Source organism: Leopardus geoffroyi, chromosome E3 (genome assembly GCF_018350155.1).
Source record: "Leopardus geoffroyi isolate Oge1 chromosome E3, O.geoffroyi_Oge1_pat1.0, whole genome shotgun sequence".
Classification (NCBI taxonomy): Eukaryota; Metazoa; Chordata; class Mammalia; order Carnivora; family Felidae; genus Leopardus; species Leopardus geoffroyi.
The window spans coordinates 1,147,330-1,163,230 of record NC_059340.1 but is presented as its reverse complement, the minus strand read 5'-3'; the positions used below and the strand labels follow the sequence as shown (position 1 = coordinate 1,163,230).

General features: G+C 68.1%; 1 protein-coding gene across 2 annotated transcripts in view; it reads left to right on the top strand.

Annotated features, from left to right (window-relative positions):
- INTS1 (integrator complex subunit 1) overlaps positions 1-15,901 on the top strand; it is a 29,540-nt gene that overhangs the window by 1,035 nt on the left and 12,604 nt on the right. The window contains exons 3-25 of one of the 2 annotated variants that reach the window (XM_045462293.1): positions 2,147-2,343; positions 2,429-2,566; positions 2,829-2,988; positions 3,155-3,260; positions 3,373-3,559; positions 3,649-3,794; positions 3,890-4,031; positions 4,925-5,101; positions 5,590-5,698; positions 6,291-6,411; positions 6,764-6,841; positions 7,397-7,554; positions 8,094-8,190; positions 11,157-11,248; positions 11,413-11,473; positions 12,375-12,572; positions 12,829-12,958; positions 13,210-13,389; positions 13,475-13,624; positions 14,030-14,209; positions 14,311-14,415; positions 15,408-15,575; positions 15,668-15,779. In XM_045462293.1, coding sequence (XP_045318249.1) covers positions 2,147-2,343; positions 2,429-2,566; positions 2,829-2,988; positions 3,155-3,260; positions 3,373-3,559; positions 3,649-3,794; positions 3,890-4,031; positions 4,925-5,101; positions 5,590-5,698; positions 6,291-6,411; positions 6,764-6,841; positions 7,397-7,554; positions 8,094-8,190; positions 11,157-11,248; positions 11,413-11,473; positions 12,375-12,572; positions 12,829-12,958; positions 13,210-13,389; positions 13,475-13,624; positions 14,030-14,209; positions 14,311-14,415; positions 15,408-15,575; positions 15,668-15,779 — 3,192 coding nt within the window. Of the gene's footprint in view, positions 1-2,146; positions 2,344-2,428; positions 2,567-2,828; positions 2,989-3,154; positions 3,261-3,366; positions 3,560-3,648; positions 3,795-3,889; positions 4,032-4,924; positions 5,102-5,589; positions 5,699-6,290; positions 6,412-6,763; positions 6,842-7,396; positions 7,555-8,093; positions 8,191-11,156; positions 11,249-11,412; positions 11,474-12,374; positions 12,573-12,828; positions 12,959-13,209; positions 13,390-13,474; positions 13,625-14,029; positions 14,210-14,310; positions 14,416-15,407; positions 15,576-15,667; positions 15,780-15,901 lie in introns of both variants that reach the window. The other variant, XM_045462292.1, reaches the window with a different exon arrangement.

Below are 15,901 nucleotides of genomic sequence, written 5' to 3'. Positions count from 1 at the left end.
CGAGCCGGCCAGCTCGTGACGGGGACGGAGACCGGGAAGTGTTAATGCGGGCTAGGGCTTGGCACAGGGGGGTCTCGGGCCCCGGCGTGCCGCAGGAGCAGGTGTCCACAGCGGGCACGTCGCTGCCGTGAGCCTCGGCGGCCTTCGCTGAGGTTAGGGTGACCCACGGTTCGGGATCCTTACCCGTGAAGCGTGCCCAGCTTGTGCCCGTGCGCCGTCTGCTGGGAAGCGGGTGGGCTCCGCTCTCTCTGCTCTTCAGCCCCTCTGCGGGGGCTGGCTTGGAGTATGACTGGCCGCACTGCCAGCCACTGTCCTCCGTGAGCAGCTTCTGTCCTTGGCTCGCCTCCGCTCTGGGCACTGGGGGTCAGCAGTCACCGAGGCAGACCAGAGGGGGCCCTGTGTTCTGGGGAGTCCCCCTCTGCCCGCGCTTCAGTGATCCTCGCCAACGGGGCAGGAAACGCTACGACGTTAACATCAAGGGAAAGTCCGTTAGTTCTGTTACGTACAGAAAGGCTTTGAGCTGCGCGCATCTGAGATCGCTCCTGCTTTTCTGTGCCATATTCCCAGTGATTAATTTTAGTTGCTCCACGAGGCCACGTAGATCAGATCCGTCAAATAACCAGCCAGCCCCAGGTTTGCAACACACAGGTACTCACGCGACAGTGTTGGCAGAGAGAAGCCTCACGAGGGAACTGTGAGGTGCAGGTGAGCCTTAAAGGCTGGCTGGGATCTTGACAGGTGCTCGAGGATGTTGGGGAGTAAACCGCCAGGCCGAGGCCTGCATTCCGGAGAGGAAAGCGTGCCGGGACCGGGCTAGGTCCCGGCAGCGCACGGGGCGAGAATCGAGGCTGGCCGCCGGAGAGATGCTGGTGCCTGATTCGGTTGGCGGTAGGGAGCCCTGGGGCATGGGGAGCGGAAGGCACAGGTGGGGCTAGCTGCGCTTTGGGAGACGAGTCAGGCCTCCAGTCCAGGCCCGAGCCTCGCGGGGCGGCAGCCCCCCGCCCCAAGGTGCCCTCCCCTGGCAGCGAGGGCAGGCGGACCCTAAAAGCACCCACAGGGCTGAGGCTCCTGCCCGGGCCACGGCTCTCCCAGTTAGTAGCCGTACGTCTCCCGTCAACGGTGGTTCTGGAGAGCAGGTGGCATGCGGTGTGGAAAGCATATCCTGAGCGATGAGGCACTTTGCAAACGGGAGGCCGCACGTAGCTGTGCGTAGCCCCGGGCGTGGGGGACGGCGAGGTCTTCGGCAAGTCTGGCCCACCTGCCCTGCCTGCTCGTCCGCTGTCCTTGGCCCGCGGAAGGCCTTCAGTGAACATCACTGACTCTGTCCCCATTCGGTGAACTCCGCAGTCGACAGCAGCGCCTCCCTCTGTGTGCTTGCGTATTTAAAGACAACCGGAAGGATCTCTCTGGTCAAAGCAGACGGCAAGGGCGAGTGGGAGGCACGTGGACCCGAGCGGTAGCGGGTGGCGCCAGGAGAAGGCGTGGTGGCCCCAACGTGCTTTCGGGAGGCACGCTTAGCGAGGCCGCCGCTGACCGTGCGGGGAGGTTGGTGCTCGGAAAGAGGGAAGGACGGAAGAGATGGCGGACGTGAACACGGGGGTCAAGGTCAAAACCCAAAAAGGGTGCTTTGCAGAGACTGTTAAGGCAGAAACTCCCCTGCAGGCCAGGTCTGGGGAGAGGGCAGAGGCGTGGTCAGCGGCGGTGGGAGGAGACCCCCAGAGAAGCAGCCGCAGTTAGGAAAGTCGACAGTGCGAACCGCATTGGGTCAGTCAGTTGGAAGACTTAGAAAAAGTTGGCTCGTTTCTAGAAAAACGTATTCTGGGAGCGGGTGATTCCAGGGTAGCCGTGCGGGACGTGGTAGCCAGTCACCTGGAGGTGACGGGGCCGGCGCTCTGAGGCTGTGGGGCACTGCCCCTGCTGCGGGCCGGCGCTGGCTGGGTCGGCCCCGTGAGCCCAGCAGCTCCTGCCCTGCTCCCGTCCTGGCGGTTACTGTTGTCCTTCTCGGAGAAGGGGCAGCCACAACACAGCCCTGAGACCCCGCTTGCTGGGTTTCAGCCCTGTCGTCCCGTGTCTTGGGGGGGGGACCCCAAAGGAGGGTTCTGCCTGTGGCCGACTGCCCTGACAGGGCCCTTCCTGTGCCTGCCAGTCCCGCCCTCGGTGCTGCTGGACGAGATCGAGGCCGCTGAGCTGGAGGGCAACGACGGCCGCATCGAGGGGGTGCTGTGTGGGGCCGTCAAGCAGCTCAAGGCCACCCGGGCCAAGCCAGACAGCGCGCTGTACCTGAGCCTCATGTACCTGGCCAAGATCAAGCCCAACATCTTTGCCACAGAGGGTGTCATCGAGGTGAGGGCTGTGGGTGGGAGGGGACAGGCCCCGGCGCCCTCCTGCCCCCTGCCCCCCTCCCCTGACGACGCACCGCCTCCTGCAGGCTCTGTGCAGCCTTCTGCGGCGCGACGCCTCCATCAACTTCAAGGCCAAGGGGAATAGCCTGGTGTCGGTGCTGGCCTGCAGCCTGCTCATGGCTGCATACGAGGAGGATGAGAACTGGCCTGAGATCTTTGTTAAGGTGAGGCCGCCTCTTCTGGGAGCTCAGCGCGGCTCTGGGAGCAGGAAGGGGCAACACTGAGTGCGTGCTTGCCGAGGCTGGATATCTAACGGCCGGCCTGGGGCGTCCCCCCCCTGTGCGGGCCGCTGCGGGCTGGGGGTGGGGGGTTCGCCCTGGGAGCCCCCCCGCCGCCCAGGGAGCTGGGACATCGGGGGAGCGGTGGAGGGCAGGCAGAAGCGAGCTGCCCGCTGGGGCACAGAACGTGGACGTGTGTCACGTGCAGGTGTACATCGAGGATTCCCTGGGGGAGCGGATCTGGGTGGACAGCCCGCACTGCAAGACCTTCGTGGACAACGTCCAGACAGCGTTTAACACCAAGATGCCCCCCAAGAGCATGCTTTTGCAGGGGGAGGTGGGGCGCAGCGGCGGGGATCTCAGCGCTGGTGAGAGACACCGGTGGCCGGGCTGGGGAGAGGACGACGGAGTTTCCGTGAGGGAAGGGCTGGGGTCGCCTCCCTCCGCAGAACCCGGTGTGGGCAGGGCAGGGGCGGGTGCTCGTGGGACGGCTAGGGGGAGGGGGGGGCGTCCACGAGTGGCTCTGTGTTGCAGGCGGCAGCCCTCACCCCTCGCTCACGGAGGAGGAGGACAGCCAGACGGAGCTCCTGATCGCCGAGGAGAAGCTCAGCCCCGAGCAGGAGGGCCAGCTCATGCCCAGGTAGGCGCCCCGTGCGGCCCCCGTCGGCAGGGCCCGCGTGCGGCCGGGAGGCAGACGGGGTGGGCCCGTGAGGAGAGCCGGCCCTCCTTCCTTCCTCCCCGCTCTGGCCTAGGTACGACGACCTCACAGAGAGCGTGGAGGAGTACGTCCTCGACATGCTCCGCGACCAACTCAACCGGCGCCAGCCCATCGACAACGTGTCGCGGAACCTCCTGCGGCTGCTCACCTCCACCTGCGGGTACAAGGAGGTGCGGCTGATGGCCGTGCAGAGGCTGGAGATGTGGCTCCAGAACCCCAAGGTGAGGGCGGGGAGCCCCCCTCCTGGGTCCTGCGGGTGCCGAGCCGTGTGCGAGGCTGACGGGGACCCCCCCCCCCCACGTCCCCGCAGCTGACCAGGCCGGCCCAGGACCTGCTGATGTCCGTGTGCATGAACTGCAACACGCACGGCGTTGAGGACATGGACGTCATCTCCCACCTGATCAAGATCCGTCTCAAGCCCAAGGTTCTCCTCAACCACTACATGCTGTGCATCAGGTGTGGCCCTGGTGGCAGCGACGAGGGCGGCGGGAGGGCAGGGTGGGGGGCGGCCGCGGTCCGCATCAGGGCCCCTTGGCTCGGCTCGTGTCCAGGGAGCTGCTGAGCGCGCACAGGGACAACTTGGGCACCACCATCAAGTTCGTGGTCTTCAACGAGCTCTCCAACGCGCGGAACCCCAACAACATGCAGATCTTGTACACGGTGCTGCAGCACAGCTCGGAGCTGGCGCCGAAGGTAGGGCGCTGTGCGCGGGGCGGCCTGGCGCTCGCGGGCAGGAGAGCGGCCCCTGGCGTGGGGGCTGCCTCGGCCCGGGAGCCCCACGCCGGACTTGGGGGCTCCGGGCTGCACGACCGGGCATCTGGGCGGAGCCGGCGGTGTGGTGCAGAGCCGCGTGGGAGAAAGCCCCGGAAGGGGACAGAGGGCCCAGTGGGCCACGGTCGCTCCCGATCTGGGGTCAGTTCCGGAGCAGGTGCGGCCGTGTCACGGGCCTCTTCCTTAGAAGCTAAAACCGGATTCGTTCCAGAGGGGGCGGCACCGAGGCCTAACAAACACAGCCGTTCGCAAGCGAAGGCCCGTCCGGCCGCCCGGGGGGTGGTCTCTCCCAGTGGGGCAGGCGTCTGTGTTGCGCTGCGCAGCTCTGCGAGTCCCTGGGATCCCAGGGTGCTTTGGGAGAGCGAGAGCAGTGCTGTTGTTATGGGAACGGGCTAGGCTTGGAAACAGCTGTGTGCGGGGTGGCCGGTAGGCGAGGCCCCTGTCGTCACGGCCGCTCCTTCGTCCTCGTGGCCTGCGGTGCGGCATGAGGGGGGCTGGGCCGGCCGAGCCAGCGCGTTCATCCCTGAAGCTCGGCCGCCGCGGTGGGGACCGCGTCTTGGTCCATCCCCTAGTCTAACGAGGGCCGGTCCCCTCCGAACCGGCTGCCAGGACAACTAAAGCTGTGTCCCCTGCCGTCCTGCTGTCCGTGTGGCGCCCGCTTGTGCCCGTGCGCTCCAGGGAATCGGGCGGGACGTTTTCTCGGAAGGGTTCTGGGAAGCTTCCCGCAGGGCGGAGGGAGCCCTGAGAGCAGGCCTGGGGCGGAAGGAAGCTGACGGCGGTGGGGAGTGACCCCGCGTGCCCCTCTCTCTGCGCAGTTCCTGGCCATGGTGTTCCAGGACCTGCTGACCAACAAGGACGACTACCTGCGGGCCTCGCGGGCCCTGCTCCGCGAGATCGTCAAGCAGACCAAGCACGAGGTCAACTTCCAGGCCTTCTGCCTGGGGCTCATGCAGGAGCGCAAGGAGGCCCCGTACCTGGAAATGGAGTTCAAGGTGCCGCCGCCGTCCCCTCGGCTCCCGCGCGCGGCCGCCTCTCGGGCCGTCTGTGCTTGGCGCCCCGTGTGCCCAGCGGCCGGCCCCAGAGGGCAGCACGGGTCACGTCCTGTGCCTGGCCGCGTGGGGGCGACCTCCCGGCTCGGCGTGCGGGCGGGTGTGGGGGAGCCGAGGGGCGGTGTGCCCAGGAAGCCGGGGCCGCGGTGACGTGTTTGCGAGGGGGCGGGTGGTCTGCTCCAGGGAGATTTTAGACTCTGGGGGGTGGAGGGGGAGGATGGGGGCAGGGGGCGGGGGGCCTCGAGGGCCACGCGGCAGGTTGGCAGCTTTGTTGGCTGAACCTTCTTCCCGCGTGTGCCCGGGCCCTGGTCCCGCAGGGCACGGGGTCCCGGGGCGTCCTCCTGTCCTGGCCGCCTGGGTGCGGGGGGGCCTGAGCGAGGCCCCCCGGGCACAGGCCCTCCCAGCGCCCAGACCTTGCCCCGTGCTTGCAGGAGCGCTTCGTGGTACACATCACAGACGTGCTGGCGGTGTCCATGATGCTGGGCATCACGGCCCAGGTGAAGGAGGCTGGCGTCGCCTGGGACAAAGGGGAAAAGAAGAGTAAGGACCCGAAACGGGGTCACGGCTGGGGACAGCAGGGTGGCGGCGGGCGCTTCCGCGGCTGCAGGCCGTTCCCCCAGGCCCAGCAGACCTGCCCCGGGGACCCGGGGGGACCCCGGGGGCTTCCTGGGGGCGGCTCCCGGAAGCTGCGCCCGCCTGGTCTCTGGCTGGGTCGCCTGCGCGCTCGAATTGCGGTCTCCGTCACTTCAAGCGTGCCCTGCGGCCGAGGACGGGAGGGGAGCGGGGCGGTGCTGCTGAACTCGGCCTGGTTGGGTTCGTCACGAACCCTGCTGGAAGCCTGGTGCAGACACCTGTCCGGTGATTACCTTCGTGAGGTTGTGAAGAACTCGAGGGGTGAAATCGTTTGGAATTTGAGACCTCGTTGAAGTTTTCTTCCACGCGCCGGAGGCTTGGCCGGTGCTCCCTGCGGGTTCTTCCAGCCGCATCGGGGTGCCCCGTCCACCTCTGTGTCCCTCTCCGTAATCCTTGGGTGGGTGCGGCTGGGATGCGCCGACTGTCCCCCAGGCCCGCCTTGAACCCGGCCCCTCCAGCCGCCGTGCAGGCGGGCCGTAATCCTGCGTGTCCTTTTCAGACCTCGAGGTGCTGCGCTCCTTCCAGAACCAGATCGCCGCGATCCAGCGGGACGCCGTGTGGTGGCTGCACACTGTCGTCCCGTCCATCAGCAAGCTCGCCCCCAAGGACTACGTGCACTGGTATGGGCCCGGCTCGCTCCGCTTGGACGACGCTCCGGAAAGCCCCACAGCCCCTTCCCTGGGCTCAGCCAACAGGAGGCAGCTGTCCCTTGAGCGGGGGGACATAGGCTCCCCTGGGGGTGTTGGGGCTCAGGCGGAGCCTGCCGCTGTGAGGGCAGAGGCGGGGTCCTGTCTGGCCGGCCTCACTGGCGGGGGCGGGGGGTGCTGCGGGAGGCTCTGGAAGACGCCACGGGAGCGTCCGCCTCGAGGGGGCAGCTTCCGCACCTGCGGGGGATGTGTCTTTCTGGGGTCTGGCGGGGTGGGGGGAGCTCGCCGGGTCCTCGCGGCCCGACAGCTCGTCTGTCCCCCGCAGCCTGCACAAGGTGCTCTTCACGGAGCAGCCAGAGACCTACTACAAGTGGGACAACTGGCCCCCCGAGAGCGACCGCAAGTGAGCGTACCTGCTGTGTGTGCGGGGGGGGGGGGGGGCTGGGGGCGGGGCGGTCGGCCCCAGGAGGACCACGCAGGCGGGGCTCCCTCGAGCACACCCTGTGCCTCGTCTCCTTCCGGATCCCCAGCCCCGGCGTGCTGTCCACTCCCAGGGGGTCAGCGGGCCACACTCCCCAGGTCGGTGTCACGGCCCCGTCTCCCCGGGTCCAGGGCCACCCTGCCCTGTGTGTCCCCCTGCCCCAGCTGTCTTCACCGCTGGGCCCCCGCCGCCCCGTCGGCTTGCTCGTCCCCTCCCTCCCGTGCCCCGTGCTCTCCTCGGGCCGCACTTCGGCGGGTGGTGGGCGGTGCCCGTGCGTTGGTGCCACCGGGGGCGGGTGCCTTCTCCCATTCTCCCTGGCGCGGCTGGGCCTCGCCCACAGGGGCCTCCGGAGCGAGGGGACAGGGGAGGGGGTGGCTGCCCGCTCCCCTGTCCGGCCGAGCCTCGGAGCTGGGGCTTTTCCTTCCCGTGGGCACGTGCAGCCCCCGCCGAGCCCACCCCTGCCTGCTCCGCCCGCAGCTTTTTCCTCCGCCTCTGCTCGGAGGTGCCCATCCTGGAGGACACATTGATGCGGATCCTGGTCATCGGGCTGTCCCGGGACCTCCCGCTCGGGCCCGCGGACGCCATGGAACTTGCCGACCACCTGGTGAGGCGGGCCGCAGCCGTGCAGGCCGACGGTGAGGGTCCCCGCAAACTCTGTCCGGGCCCCCCCTCGGTGGCGGCCTCCACCGCCCCGCTCGGGCGGGCCTGCCTCCACGGTTGCGGCCAGGCGTCCGCCCCTCCCCGTGGCCCCCGGGCTCGCCGGACCCCACCGGTCTCTGGAGCCGGGGATCGGGCAGAAGGTTTGCGCCTTCCGTGGCGACATACCGCGTGCTGCTTCTGGAGCTGCCCTGGGACCTGCACGCGTTGTCCGTGTGATGAACCGAGGCCCCGTGCAGGCCGCCACCGCGGTCCCACGAACCCCGCTCGCGAGGCGGGTGCCCCTCTCACTGCCGCCGGGCCGGCGTCTGACCCTCGGTGTGGCGGGCAGGCCCACGGTGCCCGGGGCGCCCGCGTCAGCCCCCGCCCGCCCTCGGCTTCTGGAGAGCCAGCCCCCGTCTGCGGGCTGTCTGTCCGTGGCCCCAACCCCGTGCCTCGGTGGCGCACCCCCACATCCCCCCACCGCCCCCGGCACGCGGACGGGCTCCTGAACCTGTGCGCGGCTCTCGCGTTTCAGATGTGGAGGTGCTGAAGGTGGAGAGGATCCAGCTGATCGACGCGGTCCTGAACCTGTGCACGTACCACCACCCCGAGAACATTCAGCTGCCCCCCGGGTACGGCGCCGCCCCCCAGCCGGGCTCCCGTCCGCCGCCCCCCTGCGCCGGCCCGTCCGGCCTGCAGACGCCTGTGAGGCTGCACTGCCCCGAGCGGCCCCTGCCTCCCTGCCTCCCTGCCCGCGCCTGCGCCCCGGGGACGCGCTCCCCTGCTCCGTCCGCGTCGCTCTGTGCTCGGCGCGGACGCTCCCGCCCTGTTGGCTGACGTGCCTGCTCTTCCGCGTTTTCTCGCGTGTCTTCTCGAGGGGTCGTCCGCGTGTGCTTCACCCGCTTCGTGTTGCTGACGTGTTGGTTTTAGTAAGTTCCCGGGATGGGCCGCCATCGCCACAGGCCGGGCGAAGACCAGCTTTGGCCCCTAAAAGCCCGAACCCGGGAGCCGTCCCTGCCCCGCCCCCACGCTGCCTTAGGCAGCCGCTGATCTGCCCTCTGTCCCCGTGGCTGTGACTCTGGGGACACGTCACGGAAACAGACGCACACGTCGTGACCTCGTGCGTCCCGCCTCTGTTACCGGGCAGCCCGTTTTCGAGGTTCCCCCGCGTGGTGACGCTTAACCTGGGAGGCGCTGCATCGTGTTCACCGCCGTCGGGCGGTGGGCTTGCGGGTTCTCCCTGACTGCCGCAAACGTGCCAGCCACGTTCCTGCCCGAGTGTTCGTGCACACGCGTGTTTCCGGTTCTCTTCGTGGGGGCTGGCTTCCCTTTCCGGGGAGCTGCCAGGCCTCGCGGATCTCCGTTGCCAGCAGCCGTGCCCGCGGGCTGTGGTCCCGCCGTGTCCTCGCCGAGCTGTCAGCTGGCGCACGGTGGCACCGGGAGGTGGTGTAGATCCGCGCTTCCCCGACCACCCGGGGCGCCGAGCCTCTTCGTGCGCCCGTTGGCCGTTTGCACGTCTTCTCCGGAGAGGGGTTACTCGGGTTCTTTGTCCGCTATTGGGTGTTTGAATTTTTGTTGTTGGGTTTTGGGAGTTCTTTATATATCGTGGACCTAGGCCCTGAACAGGTGACCTGCAGGTGGTTTTTCCTGTTCACGCCGTCGGCAGTGTCCTTGGAGACACTAGGAGACAGTGGCTTTTAATTCGGGGAAGGTCTAGCTCGTCTGTTTTTGTTCGTTTTTTTGTACTCTTGTGTCATTTCTTTTTGTCGGTAAGTTTATTTTGAGACAGAGAGTAAGAGACTGTGGGGGGGGGTGGGGTGGAGAGCAGAAAGGGAGACAGAGAACCCCGAGTAGGCTCCACACGGTCAGCACAGAGCCCGGAGCGGGGCTCGAACTCACGAACCGTGAGATCGTGACCTGAGCCCAAGTCAAGAGCGGGAGGCTTAACCGGCTGAGCCACCCAGGCGCCCCTCACGTGTCATTTCTCATCCAGGATTGGGAAGATTTGCTGTTTTCCGGTTTCAGGTCTTGAATGTAGGCCTTGGATCCTCCGAGTTGGTTTTGTGCGTGGAGGGAGGCAGGGTCGAACTCCGTTCCGCTGTGGGTGGATGTGCACGCGTGGTGGGCCTGGGGCCTCAGCTCTGTCCCGCACAGGGATGCCCCGATGACGTGGTCCCATGTGTCGCTCTGCTGCCGCGGGGGCTTGGAGCCCTTCCCAGGAAACCGTTGCCCCACCCGGGGTCACAGGCCTTTCCTGCGTGTTCTCCTAAGAACTTCCAGGTTTTAGCTCGTAACGCTCGGGTCTGCGACCTTCCTGAGCTGATGGCAGTGTGCTGTCGGCGACGGGGCTGATCCCCCAGTCTTTCACGAGGACGGCCAGTGGTCCCGATGCCGTTTCTCGAAAAGACTGTCCATTCTCCCGTGGAAGGTTTGGTCGCCCTTGTCGGCGATCGGGTGACCACAGATGTGTGGGCTCTCCCACGCGTTCAGGCGGTCTGTGTGTCTGCCCGTGTCGGTAACACCCTGTCATCGTGCCCGTGGGTTGTGCTGAGGCTTGACATTGGGAAGCAGGACTCTTCTCGCCGTTCTTCCCCAAGACTCGTGGCTGTTTGGGCCCTCGTACTTCCGTGTGAATTTCCAGGTCAGCTTGTCCGTTGCCAGAGAGGAGCCATCCGGGATTTTGGTGGGCGTTGCTTTGAAAATTTTTTTTTTTTTTTTTCGACATTTTATTTATTTTTGGGACAGAGAGAGACAGAGCATGAACGGGGGAGGGGCAGAGAGAGAGAGGGAGACACAGAACCAGAAACAGGCTCCAGGCCCTGAGCCATCAGCCCAGAGCCTGATGCGGGGCTCGAACTCACGGATTTTTTTTTTTTTTTTTTTTGGTGGGCGTTGCTTTGAACAGGTAGATGATGTCGGGGAGCACGGCCACGCTGACAGCGTCTGGTCCACAGACATGGGACGTCTTTCGTATCTTTCTGTTGCCGACGTTGTCGGTCGCACGTGGGATTCGCCTCTTTGTGTCTTGGGGTGCTGGTGCGCCCTGCTTGCCGACCTGATCGCTGTCCATCTCCCCGAGTCGGCTTCTCGGATCTGCTTCTTTCTTAACGACGATTGTGCCGTTGCGTCACCTGGAACGTTCTGTCCCCTTACCCGAAAGAACCGTAGTTTAGTCGTGAGCGTGTCGTCAGCACGACGTTTCAGTCACGACGACGACTTCACGGTTTATACAGTTGGAGACCAGGGTTGTTTCTGGCCCTCTGGTGGACACAGGACGAACGCTAACTAACACTGAGCTTTGCCGTCGCGACTGCCTCGTCCCCACGTTGTAGACGGGACGCCGGGACTCGGCGATGCGCGGGACCTGTCCAGGGGCTCGGCCCCGGCGCGGGGCTCCGGGCAGCGTGCTGGTGGTCACACTGCCCTTCCCGGGGATGCCGGTGTGGCGGGAGGACCAGGCCCGGGGGGGTTTGCGGTCTTTCGTTTCCTCGCTGGTCGGTCAGGAGGTCGTCTCCGGGCCGTTCCACCCTGGGCAGGACCCATTCCCGTCACCGCCTTGCACGGCCGAGAGCGAGCCGTGGGTGTCCTTGCGTTTCAGGTACCAGCCTCCGAACCTGGCCATCTCGACGCTCTACTGGAAGGCGTGGCCCCTCCTGCTGGTTGTCGCGGCCTTCAACCCAGAGAACATCGGTGAGCCTCCCCTCCCTGGCGGGCTCGCGGTCGTCCCAGCTGGCCGTTGCTCTTTGTTCCTGTCGGGGCGTCGTGCTGGGGACCTGTAGCAGAGCCAGGCCGGGACCCAGGCGGGGCGGCGGGGCTGTGGGCCGGCCGCCACCTGCTCTCCTCTTGCTCCCTAGGCCTGGCCGCCTGGGAGGAGTACCCCACGCTGAAGATGCTCATGGAAATGGTGATGACCAAGTAAGTGGGCTCGCGCACCGCGGGGGCCAGGGCCCCGTCTGCGGGACGCTGGGAAGCGGAGCCGATCCCGGAACCCCGACTCGCTCCGAAGCATGTCCTCTGTGGCCCGGCCACTCGCGTTTCCTTTTCTTGCGGGCTTGAGTTTCCGAGTCTGGGCCCGCAAGCGTCAGCGTCCCCTCCCTGCCGTGGGCTGAGGAGGCAGTAGGATTGAGGCGGGGCCTTGGCGGCCGAGGTTCTCCAGCGACGGCAGCGGGGGCAGGCCAGGAGCCGGTGGGGGTGTGCGGAGACCAGGGACGCGGTGGGCCAGGCGGTTTAAGGGTTGCAGACGTGAACACGGCCTAGGGTCAGCTTGGGTGACCACCATGTACGCACCGTGGTACGCGGTGACCACGTGTGTGTGGCCCATTCTGAGGGGTTGTCCTGTGGCCGGTGCGGGGGCCCCAGGGACAGATCTGCCGCGAACGGCCACCACAGGTGGTGGGTCTGAGCTCAGCACGTGTGACAGCAGGCAGCTCGTGTATCTCAGAAAAGCCGCAGGTGCTTGTGGGAGCAGCCGGTCCACCTGCGACGCCCGTGGGCTGGAGACACCTGCCCGTGGGGGGGGGGATCTGGCGCAGGGTGAGCAGGTGTCCAGGATGCTGACACCCGTTGGGCCTGATTCTGGCGGTGGCCGGTGTGCTGTCCCGTGGAAGGAGAGCGGGTGTCCGGCGTGGGGGCTCCCTCCCAGAGGCCAGACTTGGCGGTGCTGCCGATGGCCCGGACAGGCTCTCTGACGCGCTTGGTGGCCGAGGTCGTGCACAGGGCGGGGCCTCGTGAGCACCCGTGACCTTCTCCGTGCGCTGACTGGTGTCTGCGAGCCTCAGATGGGCAGGGCTCCGGGTTCTTCCTGTCTGGCCCCCAGTAACTACTCCTACCCGCCGTGCACGCTGACGGACGAGGAGACCCGGACGGAGGTGATCAACCGGGAGCTGCAGACCTCCCAGCGGGAGAAGCAGGAGATCCTGGCGTTCGAGGGCCATCTGGCAGCCGCGTCCACCAAGCAGACCATCACCGAGAACAGCAGCCTTCTCCTGTCTCAGCTCACCAGCCTGGACCCTCAGTACGTCGCGCCCGGGTCCCCGGGGTGGGGGCGAGGCCGGTGGAGCAGCTCCTGGGCCTCTGCGTGGCGCCGGGCCCTGGAAACGCCCTGGAAACGCCGCACACGCTGAACGCGCTCAGCGGCTGGGGGTGGGGCGGAGGGGCTGTCTGGCCCTCGCGGGGAGGCTGCTGTCGGGCGGGGAGGGAGGTTGCCGCCCTTGCTCCCGGGTGCCGCGCCAGTGGCTCCCTGACACACTCGCGTCCTCGGGGACCTTCAGGGGACCCCCTCGGAGGCCTCCCCCCCACATCCTGGATCAAGTGAAAGGCCTCAACCAGTCCCTGCGCCTCGGGCACCTGCTGTGTCGGAGCCGAAGCCCAGACTTTCTTCTCAACATCATCCAGAGGCAGGCGAGTTCCCCGCGGCCCTGGGGTGAGAGGTGGGGGTGGGGGAAGGGGGAGGGGGCCGGGACCGCGGCTCCGGGCTAAGTGAGGCCAGAGCCGGAAGGGAGCGCCCTGGGACACGGGGGCCACCCGGGGACGGGTCCCCTCCGCGTGAGGCGGCTGCCCGCACACCCGCCGGGAACCACGGCCTCGGGAGGGCGGGGGCTGGTGGACGGGCTGCCGGGGGCGCCGCTGAGTGTGTCCGCGGCCCCGGCCAGGCCTCGTCGCAGTCCATGCCCTGGCTGGCCGACCTGGTGCAGTCGAGCGAGGGCTCCCTGGACGTGCTGCCGGTGCAGTGCCTGTGTGAGTTCCTGCTGCACGACGCTGCCGACGACGCCACGTCTGGGGAGGAGGAGGAGGAGGGCGAGAGCAAGGAGCAGAAGGCCAGGAAGCGTCAGGTCGGTGCCCCCGAGCGCCCCCAGGCCCACCGCGGCCCCGCGCCCGGCCGCACGGACCCCTGAGCGGCCCCCCTCGCCCCCGCAGAGGCAGCAGAAGCAGCGGCAGCTGCTGGGCCGCCTGCAGGACCTACTTCTGGGCCCCAAGGCCGACGAGCAGACCACGTGCGAGGTGCTGGACTACTTCCTGCGGCGCCTCGGCTCTCCCCAGGTGGCCTCCAGGGTGCTGGCCATGAAGGTGCGGCACGGGGAGGGGCCGCTCTGCTCCGCCCCCGCTCCCTGGCGCGGCTTTGTCCCTGGCGCCCCCGGCCGGCGTCTCACTCAGCTAGGCTGCTGCTTAGCCCGTTTCGCGTCGGAAGGGTGGCGGTGGTGAGGTCGGGAGAGGCAGACCCTGTGTCCCGCCGGCCCATGATCCCTCCCCGGGCGCCGACGTGAGCTCCCGGGAGAGACTTAGTGACGGAGTAGCGGTCTCGCCGCCTCTTTCGAGGTGTCGCACGACTTTCCAGAGATGGCGGCTCCAGCTACGGCCTTGTCGCCGGTTCAGGCGTCTCTGACGGGACGCGGCGTCTTTGCCAGCCAGGCCAGTCCCGCCCCCGGGGGCTTCGAGGGGGCGTGTCTGGCCCACACACGCGTCTGTTCGCAGGGCTTGTCCCTGGTGCTGTCGGAGGGCAGCCTGCGGGACGGGGAGGAGAAGGAGCCCCCGATGGAGGAGGACTCAGGGGACACAGAGACGCTGCAGGGCTACCAGTGGCTGCTCCGGGACCTGCCCAGGCTGCCCCTGTTTGACAGCGTCCGGACCTCCACCGCCCTGGCGCTTCAGCAGGTACGGGTGCCGGGATGCTGCCGGGCGGCTGAGGGGCGGCCGTGGCACGAGCGGGAGCGGGGGGCTGCCCCGCGAACGAGCTCACGCGACCCCTCCCCCAGGCCATCCACATGGAGACCGACCCGCAGACCATCAGCGCCTACCTGGTCTACCTGTCCCAACACACGCCTGTGGAGGAGCAGGGCCAGCACAGCGACCTGGCCCTGGTGAGGGGGTGGGGCAGGGCCCTGCACCTGGAGGTCGCGGGGGTGAGGGGCGGCACAGCCACCTGGGCCGGGGTGGGGGGCGGGGGGCGCTGCAGGAGCCCAGCCTGCTTCCCAGGGCTCTTCTGCCCAGAGCAGGTGTCAAGGGTGTGAGGGTTCGGGTGTGTTTGCGGCCAGAGCGGCCGTGGTGCCGATCAAGGCCAGGCCGCGTCCCTTTGTCCCCGGGCCGATGATGCCTGGGCTGTGCAGGTGGGGTTTGCCTGCCCACCCCCCCCAACCACCCCCCAGGGAGCACTTGCTCAGGGAGGGAGGACGGGGTGCCGGGCCAGCCCATCTGTGTTCTTCTGTGTTCTTATTCCCTGCAGGGAGGGTGGTGGCCCAGGGCACGGGCGTTTTCCTCCTCCCCTGCCCTTTCTGGCGGGCCTTCTCCTGACCTTGCTGTCCTGTCCGCCCGCTCTGGCTCCGACCTCAGGCGGCTCCCGTGGGCCCGGTGCTCTGTGGGATGAATGGGTGCAGGGAGCAGGGGCACGGGCAGGCAGCTAGGGGTCCCTGGAGGTGGGGTTCTCCCCACGTGTGGGTTCGTCGTCGAGGGGCCAGCCTGGGGACCCCTCGTGGCCTGTGTGCTGCAGGAAGTTCACGCTCCCGCCCAGGGCTGGGGTCAGCGTTTCCCCCTCTTTCCCTCCCCCCCACCCCTCCCTGCTCGGATCAGGAGCAGGGCGGGTGGTGACGTCCGTGACATCTGGGTCGCTGTCCGGGCCGGTGGGCGTCTGCCTCGCTTCTGTCCCGCCCTGCCGTTCCCGGCCCTGCCTGGTGGTTTCGTCCCTGTGTGTGCACGCGGGCCCCTCCCTCTGCTGGTCCCGGCGACCCCGGCCCCGGCCGGCACGTGGCTGCGTGGGCTCACGTGATGCCGCCTCGCGGTGGGCTGGCGTGGCGGCGACGAGAGACGGCGGGGCCGGCCGGGGAGGCCCTCTGACGGCCGTGCTCCCCGCCCCCAGGATGTGGCGCGGCTGGTCGTGGAACGCTCCACCATCATGTCCCACCTGTTCTCCAAGCGCTCCTGCAGCGCCGAGTCGGACGCCGTGCTGGTGGCCCTGCTCTCCATCTTCTCCCGCTACGTGCGGCGCATGCGCAAGAGCAAGGAGGGGGAGGAGGTGTACAGCTGGGTAAGGCTGGCGGCCCCCTCCCCGGGCCCGGCCCCCCCCCCCCCCCCCGCCGCGGCCCCCCACCGCCCAGCCAGCCGCCTCCTCTCCTGCAGTCGGAGTCACAGGACCAGGTCTTCCTGCGCTGGACCGGCGGGGAGACGGCCACGATGCACATCTTGGTGGTCCACGCCATGGTCATACTCCTGACGCTGGGGCCGCCCCGCGGTGAGTGGCCTGCGGGGGGGGGGGGGGGGGGGGGGGGGGGGGGGCGGCGGGGGGGCGGGGGGTGGCTTCCAGCCTCCCTGCCTTGTTCCTCGTGCCCCTGAGCCCCAGCCCCGCCGGGCAGG